The 26,677-nt window shown below is 37.7% G+C and overlaps 1 protein-coding gene across 5 annotated transcripts; it reads left to right on the top strand.

Annotated features, from left to right (window-relative positions):
* The first annotated feature begins 59 nt into the window (after positions 1–59).
* SERAC1 (serine active site containing 1) lies at positions 60–26,677 on the top strand. 5 transcript variants are annotated; one of them, XM_054194523.1, is made up of 18 exons: positions 98–117; positions 1,154–1,243; positions 3,278–3,369; positions 4,726–4,762; positions 5,079–5,215; positions 5,541–5,630; positions 6,552–6,683; positions 8,754–8,875; positions 10,390–10,518; positions 11,913–12,026; positions 13,703–13,865; positions 16,069–16,219; positions 17,030–17,171; positions 17,594–17,694; positions 20,328–20,425; positions 20,976–21,158; positions 21,645–21,788; positions 23,686–26,677. In XM_054194523.1, exons 3-18 carry the CDS (start codon positions 3,279–3,281, stop codon positions 23,820–23,822), a joined length of 1,971 nt encoding a protein of 656 aa, XP_054050498.1. In that variant the 5' UTR covers positions 98–117; positions 1,154–1,243; position 3,278; the 3' UTR covers positions 23,823–26,677. The 5 variants fall into 5 exon arrangements, with proteins under 5 accessions (XP_054050497.1, XP_054050498.1, XP_054050494.1 ...); XM_054194522.1 differs by lacking the exon at positions 1,154–1,243 and having other exon boundaries at positions 60–117; XM_054194519.1 differs by lacking the exons at positions 98–117; positions 1,154–1,243 and adding an exon at positions 3,907–4,040.

The raw sequence follows: 26,677 nt of genomic DNA, 5'->3' as shown, positions 1-26,677 counted from the left end.
CCTGCCTCCGTTCCCGGCATCACCTCCGGATTGGTTGGGCTGCCTGCAGCGTGCTGACGTCACGGGAGCGCGTCGGGCGCCCGTGCCGGGTGCTGGGCGGAGAGGCGGAGGCGGAAGGTAGCGATGGCGTTTGCCCGGGGGAGTGGGGTCGGTAGTGGCGGGGGCGGGCCTGGTGGGGGTCGGGCTGCGGGGAGGGACACGGGGGCTCTCAGCCCCGCTGTTACCGCCTGCCGAAGCGGGGCGCTTGTTTACCTCAGAGAACTTGCGGTGTGTTTTCCTGATCTAATATTTATTATAATTTTTAACGACCTCGGCCTCGAAGTCCCTCACGGATCCGGGAGTGCACAGCGGCGAGCGCCCGCACCTCCCGGCCCCGGCGGGCCGAGCCGCGCTGCCCCGCCCGGGCGTGGGGAGGCCCCAGGTGGCCCGGGCTGGTTAAACACCTCCAGGAATAATAGTAGTGCCTTGGGTTCCACCTGCTCCGTGCGAAGGGTGTCAAAACGGGTTTTTCCCCTTTGGGAAGAGGCACGGAGTTACCCACGCTTTGTTCCTTGGCCGTTTAGATGTTGCGTTGACAAAAATTGTATTTTTTCATATCTTTTTTTAAAATATACCCTAGTCATGCAGTTGCGAGGCAGCAGTGTTCCTGCCCCACACAGGGGTAATGACAGAAACGTTGTCACTGCACAGCCTCAGCATAGAATCGTCTAGGTTGGAAGGCACCTTTAAGATCATCAAGTCCAACCATGAACTTAACACTGACAAAGCCATCACTAAACTGTATTGCTAAGCATTATATCTACCCATCTTTTAAATACCTCCAGGGATGGTGATTCAACCACTTCCCTGGGCAGCCTGTTCCAATGTTTGGTAACGCTTTCAGTGAACAAATTTTTCCTAATATCCAATCTAAACCTTCCCTAGTGCAACTCGAGGCTGTTTCCTCTTGACCTACCGCTTGTTACTTTTGCATGGGCTGGTGCAGGGGCTTGTTGCAGACTGCAGAGTTTCCTGAGACAGATGTGAAACAGGGTGCAGATTGGGCCTCTTTGCATTATCTTTGTATATCCGTAAGCATATTTGCTCTCAGACCTGAACGGAGGTTCCTGGCAACAGAGAAATGGTACTCGCTTTGGCCCTCCTATGTTTGCAGGTGTATGTTTTGAATTCAGGGAATTCTGGTGCCTCCTGTCACTGAAGTACAAGTTTATTGTGGTTACAAACTGTCATTAGTTAGGAAAAGGTGAGTACTGTGGTTCTGTGAATAAAGATAGTAAAGAATAGACAGAAAGTTTAGAGGCAGGGGAAGTGCCTCTGGAGGACTGATTATTAATGCCTTACAAGTGTCTCATGGTGTTGTGTACTCTGCTAAAGTGAATGGATAAACACAATACTGAAATGACAGAAGCCAAAAAGTTGTCTGCTGTGATTGTGTCAGTGCTGGGGTAATGCTGACATTTTTCCAAAATTTCCCAAACACAAGCAAGAGAAAAGGGAAAAATCAAAACTTCTGGGGAAACAGGAAAAGAGGGAAGGCTATTAATGGAAGGAAACAAAAAAGTCCTGTTGTTTAGAGAAATTGGACATTGACATAAAACCGATAAAAGCTCTTTTTTTGGTCTGTAGAGATTACCGTAAATTCAAGGAGAATATCAAGGGCTCCCATATTTCAAGATCAGATTTACTGATCAAGATTTACACACATGACATTTTACCATTTTGAGCTAATTGTCATTGTGGTGATATAGACTTAATTTGACATTTAATAAGGACGTCTGTGTTTCTAACAAAATAATTTGATAAATATGAGAAGAGTGATGTAGTTTTAAATCCAAATACTAAGACTTGAGATTAAGTCCAGCAAAAGTAACATGCAGAACTTGATTGTTGTGGGTTGACAAAGCCAATTTGTTTATTTTCCTAACTTAGGTAAGATTTTTTTATATAAATCAAATGTAAAGGCAGTAGCTTTTGCTAATACATAAAATGGTAAATATATGTGAGTGATAGAAACAGGAATTGGTGCTTTTGCATGGCCTAAATTGCCTTAGTTTTCTGTGCTTGATTATACTTTCTTTGAACGTCATTGTGCAGAGGTTAAGATACAGACTTGATCAGTGGTCCAAAGGACATGGTTCCTTTATGGTCCCTCCTGAATAGTCCTAGTTGTTCAAAGATGCAAGGTGATATCTAGAGTGTGTAAGGAAGTTGCAGTGTGCTTGTCTTTACTCATCTTCCTACCTGTAAAATGAAGAAAATTCAGTGCTCTGCATCATATGTACGTCAGGAGACTAAATTGTTTCATATTTCTGAAGAACTCTTACTACTTCCATGGAGACCTTTACTGTCAAGAAGATTCGTGCTTGCATTGGTTTGCTTGTACATTCAGAACTTTGGTAGTTTTAAAATACCTTATGTGTGTTTGTGAGATTGTTTGGAAGAAAAAAATCTTGTTTGATTTCAGCATTCGGTGAATACAGTGCAATTAGTCTGTCTGTATTCTGTGTCTTCATAATGTTGCATTGCAAAGGTCTTAATTTTAAAAAAGGTTCTCCTCTTCTTCATGGCTATGGCTAGGTTTTCATTCTTTTGCATGTGCGAGAATTTTTCTAGAATGAGATGTGTCCTCTATGTTTTATGTGTAAGCATGCCCTATGAATTTCATGAGCCCATGAACTCAGAGCATTTTAGAACCAATACTTATTTTCATTAACTAGAGGGTTTTTACATTCTTGAAATATTAGTCGGATTTACCCTTTAAAGGCAAAAATATGTAGTAGTTCTTGGAACCTTTTTAGCCAAAATACTTGCTAACGCAATCAATTATCAACTTTAAAAGCAGTTGGTGACTGAGTTGTATTAAAGCCCATGTCATACTGAGTAATGTCTTGATGGAGATATGACCGTGGCTGGTTTTTAAGGGAGAGTTACGAGGAAGTAGGAAAGGAGACTTTCAAGCAGAGAAGTTAATTGGAGATAAGAGTCACTAAAATCAACAATAACACATAATTGTATGAAAAACTGCTTTAAACTTTTCTTGTAGTCGAAATGCAGCCTATTAAATTGAGGAGCTTATAGACTTCTTTAATTAGAGCATTTTATATGGAGTGAAATGACACAAATATGGTTTAGTGTGACCTTTGCTGTATATCGTGACCTTTGCTATCATGACCTGTGCTGTAAAAAGGCAGGAAAAAAACTGCTACAGGTTTTCTGCTCTAATTCTCAAATCAATCATTACTTTTTCTTTTTTTTTCTTTTTTTTTTTAATACACAGAATGTCAGTGGCCGCCTACTGCATATTTTGCTATAGACAAATAGGAACCTCTGGTCCAGCCACAAAAACACACCTACCCTGGAATGATATCAGTAAGCACAGTTCTATATGTATTGATCTGAGGTATTAATAAAAAGGAAAAATCTGTGTTGGTATAAAGCCGTGTATAATTAAATGATACAAAAGATCTGAATCCTTGAATACTTTGTGATCAAAAGCTCTTATTTGCCTAAAGTGAATGTCTGCTCTTGACCTTGCTTTGCATAGTGATATGTAGAAGGACACTGGCAGATTATCTGGAATTGGAGCATGAGATGAGGGCCCCCTCCAAGTGCAATCTCTTTAAACTCTATTTTGTATCTGATTTTTTTTGTAACCTCTAGATCCATGAAACAATTACATCCGTAAACCGTGAATAAAGTATGTTTCTGTTGTTTCTTCCTCCTTATTTATTGATATTAGTTCTACAATCTTTCCTGCTTAATCTTTGCTTTCTTTGATGCCTTCTGTATAGAATGACAATTTTTACGATTCTGAAGTTTGTTTTTGAACATTAAAAGATAGGTTGTTTCCATTTCTGCTCTACAGGAAGCATTACATTTTTTTTCCTTTTCAATCGTCTCTGCCAGTTATTTCTTCAACATGTAGTTCCCTCTTGTCTGCATGCAAAATTCTTATGGTCTCACAAAGACAGAACCTGGTGGCAGTGGTTGTGGGGCAAATCTCCCAATTCATACTGAGGAAAAGAAATTATTCATGATAGGTGAGATGTGTTCCATTGGGTTTCACTGCTAAATAATAAGAGTTTCTCTGTATTGAGATCCTTACATCCAGCTAATCAGCTCAACTTTGTCCAGGCAAAAGCGCTCAAATCTCACAGGAATCATTAGACTTAAAAGGAAAATTGTTGCGAGTGGCATGTGTTTATTCAGCTGTTTGCTTTATAAATTAGATTCATATTATGGAATTCATAATGGAATTTTTTTTAAAAATGTATTTTCTTATGCAGACTCTGCAGAACTTCTCAAAGAACACACATACTCCTGTATGTATTCATATACATTGAAAAAATATACACACCATGTAAGAAAAAGTTAACTTAAAATAATCTAGAGTTCCAAATGAGTGCTAATGATACAGGCAGAGAAAGTTTACTGTTGATTCCTGCAGCTTAGCAATGAATGTAATTGATAGGTGGCTATATTCAAAGTAAATAGCACTGTCAGGATACATGTTTTATCATCTTGCTTAGGAGAGCAGGAAATTCTAGTCAAGTACTCTTTTCTCCGTTTGGAAATTTAGGTAATGATTTCCTGAAAGCCAGAGAGCAATAGAAAAATTTAAAAAAGCTTACTCTTAATGGCTGACATTCTTAGTGTCTGATAACTATGTTTATATTGAGGTGATGCACACAACTTTGTTTGACATTAATTTTTCATTTTTTCAAGGAAAAATTGCAAAGATAACTGGATCACTTATACTAGGGTAAGTTGTAACTGACAAGAATATATGTAACTTATCTGTAGAGTTAAAATTTTAATTCATGTACCTTTCAAAAATGTGACAATATTATGGGACCTTTAGACATGGTAGAATATAATTTTGAAGCATATTTTCTGATAGTTATTACTTATTTTGAGCATTTTAGTGTCTTTTCTCTACTTTGTTAAATTGAAATAATCTGCAGACTATTATATATTTGTTAAAATCTGGATGATTTGTACCAAAATGATTGTTTAACATATTTTTGCCATCATATTTTTTTAATTAATATTCATATGCACTTTTCTTTTATTTAAAGAGGTTTTGTGTTCATTACATATGAAGTCCTGTCCTTAAAGAAGTTACTGCAAATCGATACTCAAGCTATACATCATGAAAAACTTAAATCCTATGTATATGTACGTACAGCTTCTCTGAATCCAAGTGAATATCAAGGTAAGATGCATAATTGTTTGGATTCTAAAAATAGAATTTGAAGAGAATAGAATGTTTATGGAAGTCACCCTTATATAAGGGAGCTTATATTTCCTGAGATCTGTTACAAAAATAATATTGTTCACAATGTCACCGAATTTATTTTAAGCTGGTGGCTGGCTTTTTAAGATAGTTCTATACATACAGTTCTCTATATATGAGATAATTCTGTATATATGTGTCTGCGTATGTGTGTGTATATATATTTTTTTTTCATATATAGATATGAAAAAAATCTGAGAGAACTGTCTTTCAGACTTCCAGTAATCTACAAATACTCTTATAGGGATCACATACCAAGCCAGAAAAGAAATCCATAAAGCAGTGAGGAAAATTCTAGAAACAGAAGCTAAAATTTTCCGGAGACCTTTTAATGGTAGGTGTTGAATGCACAGCTTTATCTATCATTATTATTTTTGAATAGTAAAACATAAGCCTTTTAGAAAGTAAAATATTTTTTCTTACAAACTTAACATGTTATTTTGTGTTTGAAATGGTGTCAATATGACTTACAATTTTCTACATTAATATAGAATATTAGTATATTTTCTATGCATTAAAACCATTTCTTTTCCTGAAGTAAATGAAAGTGATGGTTAGGAAGAGATTTGAGATTTTTTTTCCTGTTTCAGAAGAGGTTTGAAGCTTAAGATACCAGGTTAATATTTGATACCGGATTTGTGTACAAAAGGCGTTTGGAGGATGAAATACTCTCAAAATTTCATTTTAGAAAAGTATGTTATGCTTTTATCAGAATTGCCAATATTCACTGAAAGCAGCAGTCTTTTTGTAACAGTATTGCACTGCTTTTTAGAGTAATTTAAAATAAGAATTTCAATGCATATAAGAAACTGTGCTCCTCAGGCATACTATCTATTCTTATTTAACTATCTGTTAAATAATTATAGCAATACGTACCTCCACTGTCGTGCTATGAAATGAATTGTTCAAGGTCAGAGCCTCAAGAGTTGCTAATCATTTCCAGCTCCTGCTGGAAGCTGGCAATTCTGGTTGGTAATTGCCAGCGAAGGGTTGCGTCTAACATATGTATATGAAATATCAACTTGATGCCACTAAAATGAATCAAAACCATCCTATTGATTTAAAGATCAGCATTTTACTGATCTTGTTCTGTCACTGTTTATTGTACTAATTTAATATTAAAACATTATGCTCTAAATTACTGTTAAGGACTCAGATATTAAAAGAAATAGATTTTTTTACTCAACAAATAGAAATGTGACTGTTAAAATGCTCATTAATAATAACGTGGGTTTTATTTCTTTCCTGCTAAAAGAACAATTTGGTACATTTGATGGAGAAGATCATGAATGTGCCTTATGGCTTCTCTTAAAGAAAAGTCAATCAGAAGACAAAGAGGTCCGACTGCAGGCTGTACAAGACCTGGCAAACAACAGTCACTGGCACGGTAATGTACGCTGATGTAGCCTAATTCATCCCAGAAATGCAACAAAGTTTCAGTTAGCTGTTTCAAGTCTGCTGCCAACATGAAAAAAACCTAGTAGCTGCAAGAAGTGTAAATACATTCTGAAATTTGGTCTAAATTATGGGGTTTTGATTTACATTTCAAGCAATTGTTCTTTCCTAATACTCTGATACAGCGTGTGTCTGCAGTGCGGTCTCTCTCCGCTTCCCCACCAGAGAACTGAAACCACTGCTGTGGTGTGGGAGAGCAGTTCATGTTCATTAGTTCCTTGTTTTTTCTGTTGGGGCTGCTAACGTGGTCACAAGTTCTGGCAGCGATTTTTATAAGGTTCTGTAGGAGTGAGTTTAAGGCCATGGTTAGGTTAAAAATTGGTTAGGAGATGATAGGTAGTAATAGCAAGGGAGTAATGACAAACTAGAGGTGGAGGACTTGTATGTGCAGGCATTATTTGTAAGCCATTTTCCATCCTAGTTATTACTCAGTAGTAATAAGTCCTCCCTGTTTCTGCAGCAGCAAATACCCCTGAAACCCCACGTAAAGGGCGTGTGTGTGTGTATGTGTGTCCTCCTTCCCTCTCCATCACCAGTCCACATAAACTAGGTGACACTCCAATCTTGACTCTCATTATTCTGGTAACCAGTAAGTTGAGGACTCTTCCAGTGCAATTCCATGCCATGGGATTTATCTTGTTTCAGATTGCCTCTTTATAATTAATTTCCCCAAGCAATTTACATCAAAGAGCTGTGTTTGAAAACATTTGAGAGCTAGGATGTACCAAAGCTGAAGCTTTGTGTACTAATTTAGTAAAATGTCTCACGTTTGTAGGAGAATACTTTTAGCAGGTGATCTCAGGATCTCAGTGCATGAGATGGCCAGTACTTGGAAATTTAGTTGCTTTTTGTTGTCTCCTTTGTAGTGCTCATTGTTGTAGTATTTGGATGTTTCACAAACACTAATTATTCATGCCAACTACCTCATGAGGGAAATCGGCTTTTTTTTTAACCTGATACTCCAAAACCGAGTCCAGGAAAGGTTGAGACTGAAAGTATGTGCTGACTTTTCACAGCTAGGACCAAATTGTTCAGCATAACTATGACTGTAAATAGAGTATTTTGCTTGTCAAAAGCACAGCTTCAGTGACTTCAGTTTGCAGCTGTAAGTGATCTGCAACAAAGCAAAAATGTGGCCAATCTGTGACTGTTTGTGAAAAGTATATTTTAAAGGGCTTGTCAGTTTTTCAGTTTTGGTCTAGAATTGTATAACCGTAACAGTGGTGGAAACAGATTTTTATAGAAAACAGTATTGATCCACTTTAAGGTTATATTTTCTTTTCCTTCAGTTTACCTCTTAATTTCAGTATGTAATTTCTCCAATTTCTCCAGCTATAAAGTAGGTAGGTTTTGGAAAGGAACAGTAGGTACTGTTTAAATCTGGTTTCCCTTCAGTAGGGTAACTGAAAATTTGTCTTCTCCCTTCAGTAAGGAAGGGCTACTTAAAACTGTACTGTGGTGCTATCCAGCCTTTTCTAAGGTCACCTCATTTTGTGACATTAACAATTTTATTGAAACATGCTTTTTGTATCATTTATAATTAAGTGCCTTGCAGCGTTTGGATTTAAGGTACTGGTTTTTAATACTGAAAAGTATTAAAGAAAAAAGTACGCAAGATGCCTTTCAAATTTTAACTCGGGCTCAGGGGATTAAGCTTGGGTTTGTATTTCTTGTATTCATTTCACAGTGGCGATACTGAACATTTGCTTTTGCTTGTGTTCAATTTACATCTGAGGACCTTTACCAAACTGGTCTATAATGAACAATCAGTGCCCAAGTGTATTTCAGCTCAGTATAGTGCTGGTCTGACATCCGCAATTTTTATCTTTTAGAACTTGTGGCTCCAAAATAAGAGCTTATTTAAGTAGATTGCAGAGACATGGTTCTTTTTTCAAGTATATTTACAAAATAGATCAGAAACTACATTTTAAACCAAATGAAATATTTAAAGTTAGTTTTTAAAGTTATTTTTAACCCTAACACTGAAGTTCTTGTACTACAGATTATCAGTATGGTACAGTTGCCCAAACCTGTGATCAAAGGACTGCTATAGGTCTGGCTCGATCTAAAGATGTTGACCTTCGCTTTTTCCTGCCTCCACCACCAATGCCAAAAATAAAGAATGTAAGTACATGAAAAGTGGCTATTAGATGATTTTTGCTTGCTTGTTTGTTTGCAATGCTTTTGTTGTCGGTAACCGTACTGAAGTGGAGTTCTTCTAAAGTAACTAATGAGTAGTAAAATTAAGACCAAAAGACAAAACTAGAATATAGTGATATACCCCTAGGGTATATCTGCATTAGTGAATGACATGATGGATACGAGTGTAGATAAATTATTGTTCTCGGGCTGTATATCCACATTATATATTTACCAGCAGTGAAGTTTGAGCCAGTTACCAGCCTGATACACACACTGCCTGTCTGTACCTAATAGGCAATGTGAAGCAGTCTTATATTAAGTCATCCTAGATTGCTTTGTTGGTACTGACAGAATCCTACTACACGTAGAGAGCACTCCTGGAGGCCTTTGCAACCTCACTGCGAGTGTGGTGCTCTGCTGTAGGCCGACGTCTTTACTGCCAGCTTCTGAGTACCAACAAATCCATATTGGATAGATTTGGCCTTGCTTTGTTTTTGTGTTAATTAGTAAGTGTGTGTATCTATATCTATATCTATCTATATCTATGATGGTTTGAGCAATCATGTCATCACATCAGCTTCTTCAATAAACAGAATTGACACATAAAGCATAATATAAGAGGTCTTTTGTAATGCTAATAGAACGAATGCTGGCAGAAGTCCCTGTCAGAGAATACCTGTATATCTTAACCAACAAAAATCTGAAAAACAGCTTTGATAGGTAGTGATATTCTCAGTTTTTGCTTTCTTATCTTTGTAACATTACATGGTGGTGGATCTGTATCTGTCAGTCCTGAAGTACTAGGTTATAGTAGTATATGGTTGTGTATATATTTTATTTTTACAGCAGTATGATTGCTAGGTGATTGAAGCTAAGAGTTCCCAATCTGCTGCTTAGGAAGTTTAAGAAAATCATTGGGGTAGCAATTGTTGCTCTGCACATCGGATATATCTCCATCTCTGATTGTAGCAAGGATTAGAATAACTGCAAGTTCCATGACTGTGGAAAACAAAATCACTTTGTTGAATGTATTTTCCTGTCATCTACCCTGGATTATTAAACAAACATCTATATGATTTTTTTTTTTTTAAGATAAAGGCTTGAAAGAAACGTTGTCTGTATTTTTTATTAGTAATTTATACATTTATTTTAATGGAGCAGCACCAAAATTACTGTGTAGGTAAGGATGAGCTTTTAAGTTTTCTGTGCCAAGAGGCACTCTTTTTCCTTCTGCCCTTCAGACCTATAAGGCCACCAAAGTATGAAGTTTAAAGCTTGCTTTTCATCACTCGGTTGGTCATTTTAGAATTATCAGTTTCCAAAGTCTTTACGGGTGTAACTATTAAGCCGAAGTTGCAGAGCACTCAAGTCTGGGGTTTGTATTTTATGGCTTTATTAATACGGATGATTCTCTTATTTCAGATCTTTCTTTTTTTTCTTGTGCTTTGCTTCATGCTTTGAACACAATAAGAGCTATTTGTGCTTACTTCTCACAGGACTATCCCATAGAAGATGAACTTCGCTTGTTGTTAGTATCTTTACCTCAGACTGGTCTTGATCCATGTGTCCAGTACTTCACATCTCTTGCTTTACGTGAAAGTAGTCAGACTCTCGCTGCGCAAAGGGTGAGTTCCCACCTGCAGAACAGAACTATTTGGGTTCTTTGTTCCTGCAGAGCTCAAAGATACAAACCTATTTCCATGTTTTTGAGCATTATAGGAGGAAGAGAAATACAGAGACTTTGACTGTACAACATAAGTAAAATCTCTTCTACACACAGTCTGTCTGCTTGTAAGCTTGTTTATCTTTCCCAGCTGTACTAACTGGTCTAGTGAAAGATTATGTCTTTACTTACAAGCCTTCCCATAAAGCAGATAATTCAACATTTTGTCCAGAACATTTCCTTCCCCTTGCAGGGCTCATAAAATGATTTTTCACGTTTCATCTTGTCATTGCTTGAGTGTTCTTTTACTACTGAGATGATTAAACCTCTGTTAAGTCTTACTAGCAAACTGATAAGTTGTTACCACACCTTGAATAGTAAACTCTTGTTATATCACATGGAAATGCCTCCCTGTAATAGTCCACTGTTGCCAAGACCAGAATTGGAAGAGTCCAGTGGTCCGTTTGGACTTGGAAACTAGGAATTCTTTAACTCTGTCTGTCCAACAGCTTCCCAAGTGGCTTTAGGAACGTCATTTTAAGTATCACTATTGCTTAAAAATAATAATTGTAGTGCTAGTGTGATCCACTATCTGTTGTGCATTTTATTTTTTATTAAAAAGTTGTGACTTTTTAAATCAGTGATTATGATTTTTTGTAAGATGCAATAGTAAAAATGACTGTCATATTTTAATAATGATGCCTGTCAGGCTTTGTTTAGATTTTTCAAAGTGCAATAACCTTTTATTTCCTATGACACAGTTATGTGTAATATTTTTACACTATCACTCCTTTATTGTTTTCACAACCAGAGCTCTTGCTACAAAGGGAGCTTTGGTAGGACAACACATTTGGAGGCATTTTGTTAATCACGCTGTTCTAGAAAACTGTTTTTTATTGAAGTTATACTGGTTTTCCTACTGCATGTTTGAGAGACTGGTCTTCAGAGACTATGCTATGTTTTGAAGACCTTTTTTCCTCCTCTTCTCGTTTTTGCAACTGTGGAAATTTAGATGCAGTCTGATTCTTGCTTTTTATGCTTAAGCAAATTATCTTAAATTAAGACATTCATTAAGAACATGAAAATGCTACATTTTCCCTCTTCATTGTGTGTTTTGAAGGTAATAGAGTATGGAGACTACTGACTGAAAATCTAGTTAATATTTTCAGTTAAAAATAGTAGATGGTTTTATAGTGTACTCCTGTGTAATTTGTACATTTTGAAAAGTGCGTGCATGCTGTGCACTCTTTATAGCAATTTCTATAGAACATTACACACCTAATGTTTTAGTTTAGAAATGCTTATTTTATGTAGCCATTTGGAATGTGGTATAATTTTTACTGATTCTCATTTCAGGGAGGCCTATGGTGTTTTGGAGGAAATGGACTTCCATATTGTGAGACATTGGGTAAAGTCCCTTCAGAGACAGTGGAACTCTTTTGCTTGCAGGCTTTAGTACAGCATTCTAAGGTAATTTGTCCTTTAAACTATAACTGAAAAGCTACATTTTTAAATATTCCTTTCTAATGCTCTCTCATATATTGGGAAGGAGTTGCCATTTCCTTGTCTCTTACCCCTCGCCCCTTCTGTAAGAGTGTTCAGACAACTGAAACTGATGTGAATTGGAAGGCAACATAACAAACTCAGTTTTTGTCATGGGAAGTGTATGTAAGTTTTGTTGTTGTTTCTAATTAGCCCTTGTAAGTTCTCCTGTAGTATATCTGTATCTATCTTTCAAGAAGTAGAAAGGCGGCTCTGACACAGAAAAGCAGAAGAGAATGCTTGAAGTCTGGAGGATTTAACAAGTCTTTTCTGCATAGGGCTACCTCCCACTGACATTCAAAGTCATTGGAGATAGATATTATAAAGGAACACTTAATGTTTCCACTCTGCAGCTTCTCAGTAAGCAAGATACTGATGATATGAAATTCTTAGTGCAGAGTATGTGTGGATGTGTGTGAGTTGGTGTACATCAGTTCAGAAAGCTTACAAGTGATCTCTTCTTATGGCTCTTAATCCAACTCTAGCGCCAGGTTTACATAAAGCAAAGTAGCCTCATGAATTCACTCTAATCAGAAGCCAGAACAGAATGCAAACCTTGGCTATTCACAAAGGCCCCTCCTTCAAGGGTCACTGCCTTTGGGCAGAAAATTGCACAGCATGCAGCTAATACAGTGCATCTTCCCAGGACCAGTCTGTTCTTTGCAGACACAGACGAAGAGTATGGAAGACTTTGTGTAACAGTGATTCTTCTTGTTTCCTATCGCTGCATTCTTCTGCATGCATTTAATTGCTCAGAAGCCTAGGACATTGAGAAACAGCGTTGAGAATACCAAATTGTTATTGGTAGTAGGGATGGAAAAAGTGCACTTTGCCAGTATTCCTTTCACATCTTCCATATACATAGAAATTCTGACTTAGTCTAGAATTTGGTTTATTCCAGATTTTCAGTTTAAACAAGTTGTGACTGTACTCATTCCAAATGTGTGTGTGTCTTTGTTGAAAGCCACAGACTTCAGGACATCAGCAGTTCCGTAACTACTACACATTTTTAAGCACTGTAGACAACACATTCAAGTAATAAGCATTTGGCCAATATCAGTAGTTGACACTACAAGTAATTAGTACATGTTCATCTGCATAGACTAGAATCTATTGTTGCCCTTAAGATCAATAATGATAGCAGTACTATTTGGAATGTAGAAATACCTTTGCATTTCAAAGAGAAGGGGTTATAATGATTGCATTTTTGATGGTGAACAGGAAGACAAGTAGCTCTGGTTGAGATAGTGCTTTAACAAATGCAGACAATTGTCCTGTTCAGACCCTTGAACTTTAGTTAAAATTTCATCATGCCAAGTGGAGAGCAATCTCGTGTCCCTCAGATGTGGAAGAGAGTAGAGGGATGGTACTCAGCATCTTTCAGGTTATCAATCCATTAGAAATCATGCATTTAACTTATTAAAGTATTTACATTCTCTTCAACTATGGCATAATAAGTTCTAGATTAATAAAAATTTCTGGGTAATAAGGGCTCTGCATCATATCAGCTCCTTAAAATTCCCTAATTTGTGAATTAACAGCATCTCAAGGAACCTTTTGCAGAATGTGTACTTATTGTCATTGTATTTACTGTATAATGCTAGGTTTCTTCTCACTGTGATAAAATTGAAGCTAAAGGAGGCCTTCAGCTACTGCAGAGGATATACCAGCAACGTAAAGATTCAGCAAAAATACAAAGGAACATAATTCGCATTATTGGAAATATGGCTTTGGATGAACGTCTTCATTCATCCATAGTACGTGCAGGTAAAAGAAAAGCAAGTGCAAGCAGTCTGAATGTCAGATTTCTATTCTAAAATTTTCAGAGGATTCAGTGCTTTTGTAAAATGCAAAGGACCATGGTAGTGTTGTGGGATTTAGATTTGGGGGGAGGGGTAGGTGTTGTCATTGGGTTTAATACAAAAAATATAGACAGTTTAGATGGTCTTGATTAAAAATTCCTGTATTGCTGTCTAGTCAATATACGTCAGTGCTACAGAGGTGTTCGGATTCTGATGGATGGTGAAATTTGGACTTGGTTGATGTTCAGTTCACATACTAGCAAAAATCTTTTGAGTTTCCTACTTCTACAGATCATCTAGCTTGTAGATTAGAATTTGTTTGTTTGTTTGTTTTTTATTGACTGTGTTTTAGTCTTATAAAGGAACAGACCAGCGTTCAGTCCCTACCTTTTGGAACAAAGTGAAACGTGCCTTCCTGCCCTCCCTTGTTTCATGTTAGGCTAGTAACTTCTGCTAAGCTTTGCTCTGATGCCCCTTTTTTAATACCCCTAAATATCGCAATGAAAGTTCTATACCAAATAAATAATTCCCAATGTCTTATTAGGAAAGAAATAAAAAGAAAAACAGAAAATATCAATCTGCTGTTGTGTACGTCCAAGCTGGTATCTGCCTCTTAAATGCAGTGTGCATTTTTAATCAACCTGTTGCAAAAAGAAGTAGCAAAGGCACAGCGAAAGATTGTGAAGGTGGTTAAAAATTTGGAATGGCTGTGGTATAAAGAGCAAATAACTAGACGAAGACAGAAGAAGCAACTGAAATAGAATATGACGGAGATTTATAAAATCCTCCCTGGCATAGGGAAGGCAAAGAGGGAATGGTCATCTGCATTTCTCGTAATGCAAGACCAAAGGTTCTGGTACATCAATTATCAAGAGGCAGAACAAATAAATATATTTTTTTTCTATACAGTGCATAACCAAACTAAAACTTGCCACGAAGCATTGTAATTGTTGAAGACTTACAAAGCTTCAAAAAGTGATTAGACAAATTCATGGAAAGAAAGAAGTCCGTAAAGCTCTACACACAGAAACCAAGTTGCTTGCTGAAAACTGAGAGCGTATAGTGGAGAATCAGCACTATATACTTGCCCTTTTATTGCTCTATTCTTTTATTGTTCTGCAACTTCCATTACTGCTCACTTTTGGAGAAAGACAGCTGGACCACAAAGACCTTTGGTCTGAGCTTTAGCATCATTCTTATGTTCTTATGATGGCTGCTAAAACCATACGTGTAGAGAAAGAGATTGTGACAGAAGAGTCAGCGGCTCCCTGGGGCAGAGGTCTCAGAACGAAAGGAATTTTAGACAGTAAACCGGACAGAGATGAGCAGTTGGATACTGCTGGTCAAGAATTGATAAGACTTCTCTTTTGTTTTTTATAGACCACTTTTGCTAGCAGCAACAAGATTTATCGGGATTTTAAAGAAACATATGTGTCTCTGTGTGTATAAAAGATAGTCCTTTGCATTCCTCAGTAGTCTATGAACATCCCCATCTGTGTCTAAGAAACTATATTTTGCATCTTAGGTAAAGTATTACAAAGTGTCTTTTTCTTGAGTTAGCTGTGACTTTATTGAGGAATGCATTCAAAGGTTACCTTCATTAATTTTCTTATGCTCCTTAGGTATAAATAGTGTACTATTTTAGAATAGTGAGGACATTTTAATTCCTTAAACAGTTTTTCACACACTGGATTTTAAAATTAGAAATGGTTATACTCTCACAGCAAGCATCAATTTTTCCAATTGCCATTATTCCTGTGGGTTGTTTTCTGTGTCTTATGCTTTAAGCTTCATTTTCTCTCTGGGACATTTCTTTTCTCTGTCTTCCCTGCATCTTACCTGCAAAAAAAAGGCTCGAGATCTGTTCTCTCTCTGACAACTGCACTGACCCTCTTCTGAGAAGGGGTTCTCCTTCAGATTGTAAGATGAACAGTAGTAAAATACATTGCCTCACTGCTCTGGATTTTTGCATTTTGGAGGTTCTGCTTATTTAGCATTGGCTTTCCTGCGGTAAAGAGAGTGAATTGAAATAATTCATTTTGATGTTACCATTCTTAAGTTTTAACATCTATTTTCACAAGTATACTTTGAAGAATGATGTTTCTCAATTACTCTGTTTGGGTGATGTTTCTAATTAGTTAACCTGATGCTTTATTTTTTCAATGTAGGTTGGGTTTCTGTACTTGCTGAAGTAATGAAATCCCCACATGTCATTCAGTCTTCTCATGCATCCAGAGCTTTGGCTAATCTAGACAGGGACATGGTGAAAGAAAAGTATCCCGATGGTGTTTATGTCTTACATCCACAATATCGTAGCAGGTAAAGCAGAAGGAGATATTGTACATGCTGTACTTCGAGTTACTTGTTATGCTGTTCAGGTACAAAACTTTGGAAGAGTTGCCATCAGAGTGCTGCTGTACTCATGTCACCTGCTCCTCCTGTTCTTTGGTGGGTTGAGAGGACTGAATTTAGATTCTCAAATAGGAGAACAACAGAACTGCTGGGAGCAGTCCACAGCCATGAAACGAGTAGTATTGTACTGCATGAAAAAATCCAAACAGAAACCATGAGATGAATTATTGCTTTGCATGCGTTGCAACCGCTTAACCTTTGCACTGGCTGTCTTGGGATATAGTGCCTTGTAATTATTCTGTTGGCAGCAGCACATATTGGTCTAATTTTACAGCTTCGATCTCTTTTAATAGTGATTGTGTATCTGGGACTGAAGCAGTCTCCAATGAGGTATGTCACTTAGTGGCAACTATTCCCAGGGTCACTGGTGTTAGTGAGATTACAGTGAAGATTTAATTTGATGATAAAGCTGGAGCTATCAAGCGGTATTAACAGTAGCTGGAGAGAATGTTTTTCATTATAGAAAAGTATTATTTGTGAGGTGGGTACTTTCTATACCTCTTTTTATATGTCTTTCTTCTGGGTGGATCCCTGTTTTTTGCCTTGATCCGAGTAACCTCTTTGAAATGTCATTAAATGCTGTCCATAAGATAAGAAATCACATATAGTGGTAAAAATAGCATTTTGGCATCCCTTAAGTTAAAAGTTCTGTGTAAATTTAATTTGCTACAAGAATATGTACCATGCATCTCGTAAAAATTCCTTTTTCTATATCAGTCAGCCCATCAGAGCAGACATCCTTTTTGTTCATGGTCTTTTGGGAGCAGCATTTAAAACCTGGCGACAGCAAGACATTGACCAGCGTTCGGATAAAAAGACTTCAGAAGGGGAAGAGGACTATAGCCAGTGCTGGCCAAAGGTAAAAAGACAATAACATTTCCACATGCGTCTGCTGTTTTCTCAATAATGAGAGCTGTCCAGAAGATACCTTTTTATAACCACCAAAGTATCTCTGTAAAACTTCAACTGATCAGTCCTGTTGGTAATCTCTAGTAATTCTTGTTTCACCCAGGAGAGGGAGCCAGGAACACACGAGTTAGTAACCCACCTCCATCCTTTGCTTACTTTGCAGCTGGGGAACGGGCTAGAGTTCACCAGTATGTAATAAAACAAAAGCAGTCTAGGTGTAAGTTGTATTTGGGGATTAACTGAAGAGCAAAAATCCTCTTTGATATTATCCCCATAGTAACATCTTTGCTCCATTGCTGATAAATTGCTTGCAAGAGTTTGTTAAGTACTTCAATTATAAGCTCCTTTTGGTTTCACTTTTCTTTAATTTAGACGTGGCTGGCTTCAGACTGTCCTGCCCTTAGAATCATATCTGTGGAATACGACACCCATTTGAGTGACTGGAAAGCAAAATGTCCTGTTGAGGCTCACAGGTAACAAACGTAGTATCTGCAGTTTGGAGGAGGGGCAGGAAGGAGACATGTAAAGCTGATCCTTGGGATCACCTGGTGTGAAACCGTGAATTTACCTTTCTCTGTTGCATGTGAAAATCAGGTTTGGAAAAACATTAGGTATGGTCATGGTGTGCTTGATCTTTTTAGCTTCATGAATAACTACTTGTGGCAACTTCCTAAATTCTTACAGTCTGTTCTGCTTCATGTTTAGGGGAGACACTAAATTATGCTATTAGTTGTTGTAAATATAGCATCAATTTTATATCTTAAGGGGAATATTTCTCAAACTTAAAATGACCCAATACTGCTTCATAAGCACAGCAAAAAATCACTGTACTCTGACTTTATACTCATGATAAAACGAAGCATATAATTTTCGTAGAATCATAGAATTGTTTAGGTTGGAAAAGACCTTTAACATCATTGAGTCCAACCATTGACCTAGCACTGGAAAGTCCATGACAAAACCACATCCGTCAGCACCGTGTCTTTTAAATACTTGCAGTGATGGTAGTCCCACCACTTCCCTGGGCTGGCTGTTTCAATGCTTGTTAACCCTTTTTGGGAAGAAATTTTTCCTAATATCCATCCTACACCTCCCCTGGCGCAACTTGAGGCCATTTCCTGTTGTCCTATCGCCTGTTACTTGGAAGAAGAGACCGACCCCACCTCGCTACAACCTCCTTTCAGGTAGTTGTAGAGAGCGATAAGGTCTCCCCTCAACCTCCTTTTCTCCAGGCTGAGCAAACCCAGCTCCCTCAACCGCTCCTCATAAGACTTACTCTCCAGACCCCTCACCAGCTTCATTGCCCTTCTCTGGACCCACTCCAGCATCTCAATGTCTGTCTTGTAGTGAGGGGCCCAAAACTGAACACAATATTTGAGGTGGGACCTCACTGGTGCTGAGTACAGGGGGACCATCACTTCCCTACTCCTGCTGGCCACACTGCTCCTGATACAGGCCAGGATGCTGTTGGCCTTCTTGGCCACCTGGGCACGCTGCTGGCTCATATTCAGCTGGCTGTTGACTAACACCCCCAGGTCCTTTTCCCCCAGGCAGCTCTCCAGCCACTCTTCCCCAGCCCTGTAGCGCTGCAGGGGGGTGTTGTGACCCAAGTGCAGAATCTGGCACTTGGCCTTGTTGAACCTCATACCATTGGCTTCAGCCCATGGATCCAGCTGGTCCAGATCCCTCTGTAGAGCTTTCCTACCATCAAGCAGATCAACACTCGCCCTTAACTTGGTGTGTCTGCAAATTTACTGAGGATGCACTCGATCCCCTCGTCCATGTTGTTGGCAGTGCTAGGTTAACAGTTGGACTCGATGATATTAAGGATCTCTTCCAACCTAAATGATTCTATGATTCTAAGAGAACCTTTTTCCTTTGTCCATCTAGAGTAAGTATAATGGAAGAAAATTTGAAAAAGAAATAAACATATATTTCTTTATTTATTTTAAGGTAATGTCTTTTTCATTACAAAATGGAAAATTACATGACCTGCTATTAATGCTCATTCAAGCATGGTATTTGATTATTTTAGAATTTGATAATACGGTTAATAAAAATGAAAGATATTGAAGATATTTTTAACTAGCAGGAGCAAAGATGTAGCAGTAGAATCACAACCTTATGATGGCCCTAAATGTATAGGCTCATTCACTGTTTCAAAAGTTATTTTTTATGTCTGTCAGCTATCCTAAAGCCTGTTGTTCAGCTGAAAAGACACATTTGAGTATCCTTTTCATATGTGTTATAAAAGCCATTTCTAGTGAGAATGCTGAGAACGAATAGAGATGAAGTGAATTACTTTGCACAGTGGTTGCCCCAATATCCTGATGTTTTCATTATCCATGAAATATCTTCTATGTTTGATTCTTGTTACACTGTAAGGAGTAACAGTGTTGCACTTTCAAGCTCGGAATGGGAATTGGCATTGGTTTTGTTTTGGTTCCACCACAGATTCATTTTCAACGTCTAACATATAGCTTATCTTTTCCAAAGCTGAGCTGAGCTCTTCATTTATAAAGTGGAGATTATTGTGCTTTTATACTATTCTAGTACAAAGCACTTAGAGATTATTGTCTGGAAAGTATAAAAGACACTATCTGCAATTTTTTTAATGTATTGATTGATCATGCGCTTAGTTATTAAATTCCTGTATGTTGCTCCACAATTTGAGCACTGTTTAGCAAAGTACATTTTTGTCAGACGTTAGGTGTATTCTTGTTTTAGGGGATAAAGCTCATTATGCATTGATGATGCTTTCATAAAATGAAAGCATAATTTTGTTACAATGTGTAAGTGAAACTATCTAAAACTCTATGAAGAGTTTTGTCGAATTAAAGCTAAAGGAAATGAGTGGTGAGTGAAATTAAAATTAAACTTTCTACCAAGATCAAGAGACTGAATTTAGCAAAATTCCTGTTGTCCTTGAAGCCAACCTTACAAAAGTTTTTGGCATTTTTCAATACAGCAACAATAATTAAGTAATTAGTGTTTTATGTAGCTAATTCACTTTCATAAATGCACAGCATTGAAAATTCATTCTTTTTTAACGTTGCCTTTTAACCTGTCCTGCTTCATCACGCTGGTGTTTGGTTTTTCTTTGCAGGAAGTCTATTGCTTACAGGAGCAATGAGCTTCTTGACAAGCTCAGAGCTGCTGGGATTGGAGACAGACCTCTGGTGTGGGTATCACATAGCATGGGTGGTAAGCGCATTGCCTCTTTGATAGGAAGCATTTATTTGCTGTTGCATTTTAGAATAAGCTGCTAACCAAATTCGGTCTGAAATGCAATTATTCAGAATAGTTTATCAAAAAAAAATTTGCAAAGAGCTAAAAATGGAAAATAGATTTCTGCTTTCTTAATGCATTATATTCAATAGCATGTTCATTTTGAAAGGATTTTTATTGCTGTTTGGTTTTACTGTGTTGATTTAAAAGCAACAAAATCAATGAGTTGAAATTCATGTAAATGGGAAACCAGAGGCAAAATTTTCTCCATGATTAGGCATATAGTAAATGTCATTATCAACACTTAAAGCAAACCAAAATCGAATTTGCATCATTCATTGACGTTTTATTTTAATGCCTCCTCAGGTTTGATTTGGTTTTTTTTCAACTTAATCTTAGATATTTGACAAACTAAGGACTAATCAACTGGGACAAGAATGTGGTTAGTTGTTTCATGGATAATATAGCATGATCATTATTTTCACAGTGGTTTAAATCCCTGCATTAATTCCATTTTTGTTGCCAGGTCTTCTAGTCAAAAAGATGCTGGTGGATGCTTCCAAGAATCCAGAAATGGATAAAATTGTAAACAACACCAGAGGAATCATATTTTATAGTGTACCTCACCATGGTTCCCAGCTGGCTGAATATTCTATAAATGCCAGATATCTTCTCTTTCCGTCTGTGGAGGTTAAAGAACTCAGCAAGGGTACGCTCGCTTTGCTACCATTTAACAACGGGGATCTATGCTGATGTGTTCATAATGCTTTTTTTTTTATCGTGCTGTCAGAAAAATCTGGGTAAAAACAACGAACCCCCTTTTGATCTTTTGGGTTGTGTGTTGAATTACTGTAAGTAATTCTGAGTAACTGTTTTCATTTGATTGCAGAGGCAAGGGGGGAAAAAAGGGAGTCAGAACAAGTTTACAGAAGATGAGTTTGGGTCATTTAGCTATGTAGTAACTCAACATGTGCTGGACTTCAGATTCTTATCTTCTAAACAAATACCATGCTATGCAGAAATAAACAATGGTTGCATATGATAGCTGGAAAAAGGGATTACAAACAAAATGCTATTCCTTTTGCTGGAGTATTAATTTTTCCAAAACATCTCTTTGGGAGTGCAGTCTTGCCAGACAAATGCTATAATCTTATGTTCAAGATAACACTGCAAAAATTACGTTGCTCTTTCTCAGATTCTCCTGCCCTTAAAGAGCTGAATGACGACTTCCTGTCTTTTGCCAAAGATAAGAAATTTTCAGTGCTGAGTTTTGCAGAAACCTTACCAACACACATAGGCAGCATGATAAAACTGCATGTTGTACCTCTGGAATCAGCAAGTAAGTCAAATAGCCATTTAATTTATTTAATTTTGTATCTATTCATGTAAGTATCAATAATGAGGAAGGATTATAAATGCTATGGTGGAAAGACCTAGAAAAATACATCTGTTATGTTGTGGCGTTTTTTGTTTAAACTTTTGGCTGAGTTTAAACTACAGTCTCCCTGCTGAGATCAGAGGCAGCTACATTTATATCCTAGAATAACAATTGTTTCTTTCAGTTTTTCTAAATGCGAGTAACGCTTGCTTATTGAAAAAAGCAGGGTAGACCCTGGTCTAATGTTACCTTGTTGTAGTCCATTCCTTTTAATTATGAGTAGCTGTTGTTTATCCTTATATAGGTAGGGTGACTAGTGTTTCGGAAGCTCCCACAAATTCCAGCTATTTCCTCTTTTAAAAAATAAGAAAGAAAATTAGTAAACTGCTATTGGAAGGAATAAGCCACAAGCTGTTTTTCAGTGTTAAGAATCCTTTATCTTCCATATCTCTGGCCCTCAAGCAATAGAGTTTGCCTTCTGAAGAGTTCTCTCCATCTTTTTGCCTTTGGTAGGAGAAAGGAAAACCAAACAATTCTTTCTCTTGCTTTGCTTATGCTGGTTCAACTTCTTAGAGAATTGTTTTAAGCCTGATGTTTTCAGGTCTCCCCTGAGCAAAGCCCTCTTCTGCACTGCCCAAGGTACCTGTAAGGTGTTGAACAGAAACCGTTGCTTTGGTGGGTTTTAGATTAGGCTTTCCACCAGCTCAATCCACTAGGTTCAAGGCAAGGTTAGTTGCTCTGAAAAAGGCAGATGCTACATCCCTGTTTTCCTGAGTCAATATTTAGCAATATTTTTTCAGTATGTCTTCTCAAGAAGCAATTGGTTGCGGAAACGTTGATGATGCAATTTTATTGGCGGGGCCTGAAAAACTGGGCGTTCATTTTTTTTTTGATTTAACAAAACAAAATGAAAAAGAGGGCTGGATAACAGAATGCGCAAATAAGCACTGTGCACTTATAATTTTGTAGCGTATTTCTCCTCTTCTAGAGATGACACAAATGCAGCGCATAAGCTCTCAAAAGCTTTTATAGGGTATGTGGCGGTTCAGTGGCACGCCACTCATTTTGTTCAAAACCCAGGTTGGCAAGCAATACGCTCACTTTTTCTTACATGCACGCTTGGGCACCTGAAAGCAAACCTTCATCCGGCTGTAGTGTAATTTTACATACTTAAAGATACAGGGTTCCAAGCAAAATGGAGGATTTCTCAGGAGGCTGAGTGAATAGAAAATAAACTGTTACAGCATCCTAACTTAAAAGTTCCCTAGTAGTGATAAACTGTCTGGAAAGAATAAGTGCTGTACTATGCCCCAAAATCAGTAGCTGTAAATGGAATATTTGTATTCTGCAATTAAGCAATGTAAATTTTTCATTTCCCCAGAAATGTGTGTAGTGATTTGTGGCATATTTCAGGTTCTTTCTAGTCCCATTCTTAATCTCCACATCAAAGTATTTTAGAAGGAAATTGGGTAATTAGTGGTGATCAGAGTCTGGATGCCCTATGCCTGCTAATGTCAATGCTTAAACTTCAGGCAGAACTTTGCTGTCAGTCAGGTGCTGGTAAATGGAGTTTTGTTTATTCAAAGTTGTCTATATGGAGAAACGTACATTTGTGTCGTAGAACTGTGACCGAATGTTTTACCAGTGTGGATTTTGTAGCAACATACAGCTCTATCTGACTATAACAGTGTGTATTGATGCTTTTGGCGCATTAAAAAATAATGAAGAGAAAACAGTTAAACTGAAGACAGAAGTAGTTGCTTTTGAGAGAGGAATTGCTAATGCAAGATGCGCTTTTCAGTCTAGGTGATCTTTTGAACTTTGGTAGTTTTTTCTTATTTTTTTTCCCCTCTCCTAGAGTTAGGAATTGGAGACCTTATTCCAGTGGATGTTAATCATCTAAATATTTGTAAGCCAAAGAAGAAGGATGCTTTCCTGTACCAACGTACATTGAAGTTCATTCAGGATGTTTTAGCCCAAGAACTTGGAGACTGAGTTTTTGCCATCCTTGGCTGTTTATTTCCTCTGTATGATGTAACACAGTAAGTTGTTCTTCTAACATTTTTTAGGGGATCTGCAGAACTACAAAGATGCTATGTCAATAGTATCTGCTGCTAAAATAATTTTCAGTACATCTCCAATTTAAGCACCTCTCCAACTTCTTTCTAAAATATATTCAACAAATACAAACTGAAGTCCTATGAACTTGGCAAAAAAGAAAATGCGTGTTGGGTTAGAGTGACCATGATCTGTCAACAAAATGTGTGTAAATTCTGCAGCAATTTGGCTGGGAGGGGATGGGGATTCAGTGGAAGAGAAGTTTCACTTATTCCTATAGATAGCCCTCTGGAGCAACACAGACAGACTATGGAGGGTGCCCAGGATATCTTCTTTTAGCAAAAAAAAAAGCTTGCTCTGGAGGTAGGTGGTCTCATTAAGATAAATATACATGTGGGACTAAAGTCTTACAGAGAGGATCAGAAACAATTAACCAAGGTGGTTGGTTGTTGTGTCAAAGTGTAGGAACAGCATATGGCTGCCGCAGAGCTTTGGTTTACTGTCCATGTTAAGTAGTCTGACTGGAGCCTGAAGAGATTTATCCAAGTGAATGAAAGTAGCATTTTAGTCTAGTGGCCCAATTATGAGAGTTTTTGTAATTTGCCTTTTCGTTTAATAGGCCACCCAGATTTGTCAGCAAATATGGCTTCTCTTTTCTGCATGAGAAACAGATAGGTTGGTACGTTGTCTTGCATAGACAACTGTAGTTGTTTTAATCTGTTTGCATAAATGAAAACAAAACAAATGTTCACCTTCTTGTACATTTCTCTATTAGCAACTTGTGAGATTGCTTTATTATGACAATGTGTAACTGGTCAGACTCAGAGCAGTTCTGTGCTTTTTCACATGGAAGATACAGAACAGAGGCTTAGCTCTTTGCCTTTATTCTTGGGACGTACCGAGAAGATGGCACATTCAAATCCCTGGCTCATGTCACTCATTTAGAAACTACTTCTTCACCGGTTTTAAAGAAGAGCATCAAAAATGCTCAAGTGGAGTAAGACAAATGTAGGCCCTGACAAGAAAGTTAATGCTTAGAGTTTGGAGCTCACGTAGAGAGAAAACTAAAGCAGGAAGAAATTCAGGTGATCATAGTGATCATGGGAAATGCAGAAGATCCCAGATGTTTTGGTTTCTTGAGGCCTAAGTCTATTTATTGGTGTAGATACAGAGAAAAATGGCAGTGTTGTCTTATTTGAGTTTATGTTAAGGATAACTTAACAGTACTGATGAGAAACAAGTATTTTTAGAAAAAAAAAAAAAGAAAAAAAAAAGGCAGTGCTCAGTCACTTTTTCAGTCTTAGATAGTTTGTAATGTAGTTACAAGCAGCCTAGGCTAATTGGGGTCTCTTTCCTTCCTTTCTTTACACTCCCGATCCTCCCTGAAAACAAACAGGCTATGGTTAGGCTATACCGCCCTGGCTGAACATTTGTTAAATAAGGCCTGTGTTGATGACAGGCTTAAGATGCCTGTTGGCGTCACTTACGTGAGGTGGATCTAATATTACTGGCCTTAAAATTGTGGCTATGAAAGCTACTAAAGAGGTGGGATGCACCTTGCAGTTCTGCATGGGCTTGGTGCAGGCACGAGTGGCTGTTGGAGTCCTGCCAGGTCCTGAGGCCACCTTGGCTGTGCCCACCTGAGAGCACGCCAGCCCAGGAGGACACTATATCTGAAAGCGCACTTGGGCCCTGACCTGATGGAGCTGCATAGTAGAATTCACAAGAGCAGTACGGAGAATGTACAGCACTACACTGGCAAAAAAAGAGTATTTTTCCCCCAACCGAGATGTAGGTTAAAGCACTGCATGGCAGTATTTCAGATAGAAAATGTAACAGAACTGTCGTAACTTCTAAAGAGGTTTATTCTTTTTACACTGTGGTTTAAACTTCGGAGTGTAAATATATTAGAACACTTTGTATTCACAAAGTAGAGGGTATGTGGAATTCATTGTGAACAGACAGGACTTCTAATAACTGAACGCGTGTTTAGTCTGACAAATCTTGTATAGATTTTAATAGACTTCTTTGGTTTACAGGGATTCAGATCAATGACATTACACATTAATCTCACTAAATGCATCTATGTTTTGTTACTGTAACTGGAACTCTTGAGGCAACTTTCTCCTTTTTGTAACTGTATGTATATGTATGTAACTTTTAAAACTAATATTTTGAAGGGGGGTATTGTTGGGGTTTGGTGTTGGTTTTTTTTTTTTAATATAGTAATAAAATGTGTCTGCCAAATCTGCCAAATGAATGCTCTGGATCATGTTCACTGTTGTCAAAGACCTTTTTTGCGATTGTCTCATGCTGGAAGAATGTAATGTTTACCCTTCATCTTGGGTTAGAGGCATAGTACTGGGGGGTGCTGCCCATCATCGATGGTTTGCCAAACTGAACAGGTTTTTGTGCTTTTGGATTTTGCAACCATGTACAGACATTGGTTTAAGGGCCAGAAGGTCTGTTGTGTAGCATTTGTGTCTGCTTCCCATTAGAAACGTATGCTTTTGTGCTTCCCTGGTGTCACATTAATTCAGAATAGTGCCTTTATGTAAATTCTCAAACTATGCCTTTAATCCCATCTAGCTGGGGACCCAGCTGCAGCTGTGGCTAGCAGGTATGTGTGAATTGTCTGAGCAAATGGTATTTCGTCTGCATTGTGGCATCCAAGACTAAAATACTAAGCTAATAGGAGTTTGTCAATTCTCTGGCACTTGTTGTCCAGCGCTCTTGTATAAATGTATTGGTGTTTTCAGCAGCAACAGTCCACAAGTTTTTAATTGCTGTGA

Source organism: Rissa tridactyla, chromosome 3 (assembly GCF_028500815.1).
Source record: "Rissa tridactyla isolate bRisTri1 chromosome 3, bRisTri1.patW.cur.20221130, whole genome shotgun sequence".
NCBI lineage: Eukaryota > Metazoa > Chordata > Aves > Charadriiformes > Laridae > Rissa > Rissa tridactyla.
The sequence above is the reverse complement of the archived record's forward strand: the minus strand, read 5'-3'. Positions and strand labels throughout refer to the sequence as shown.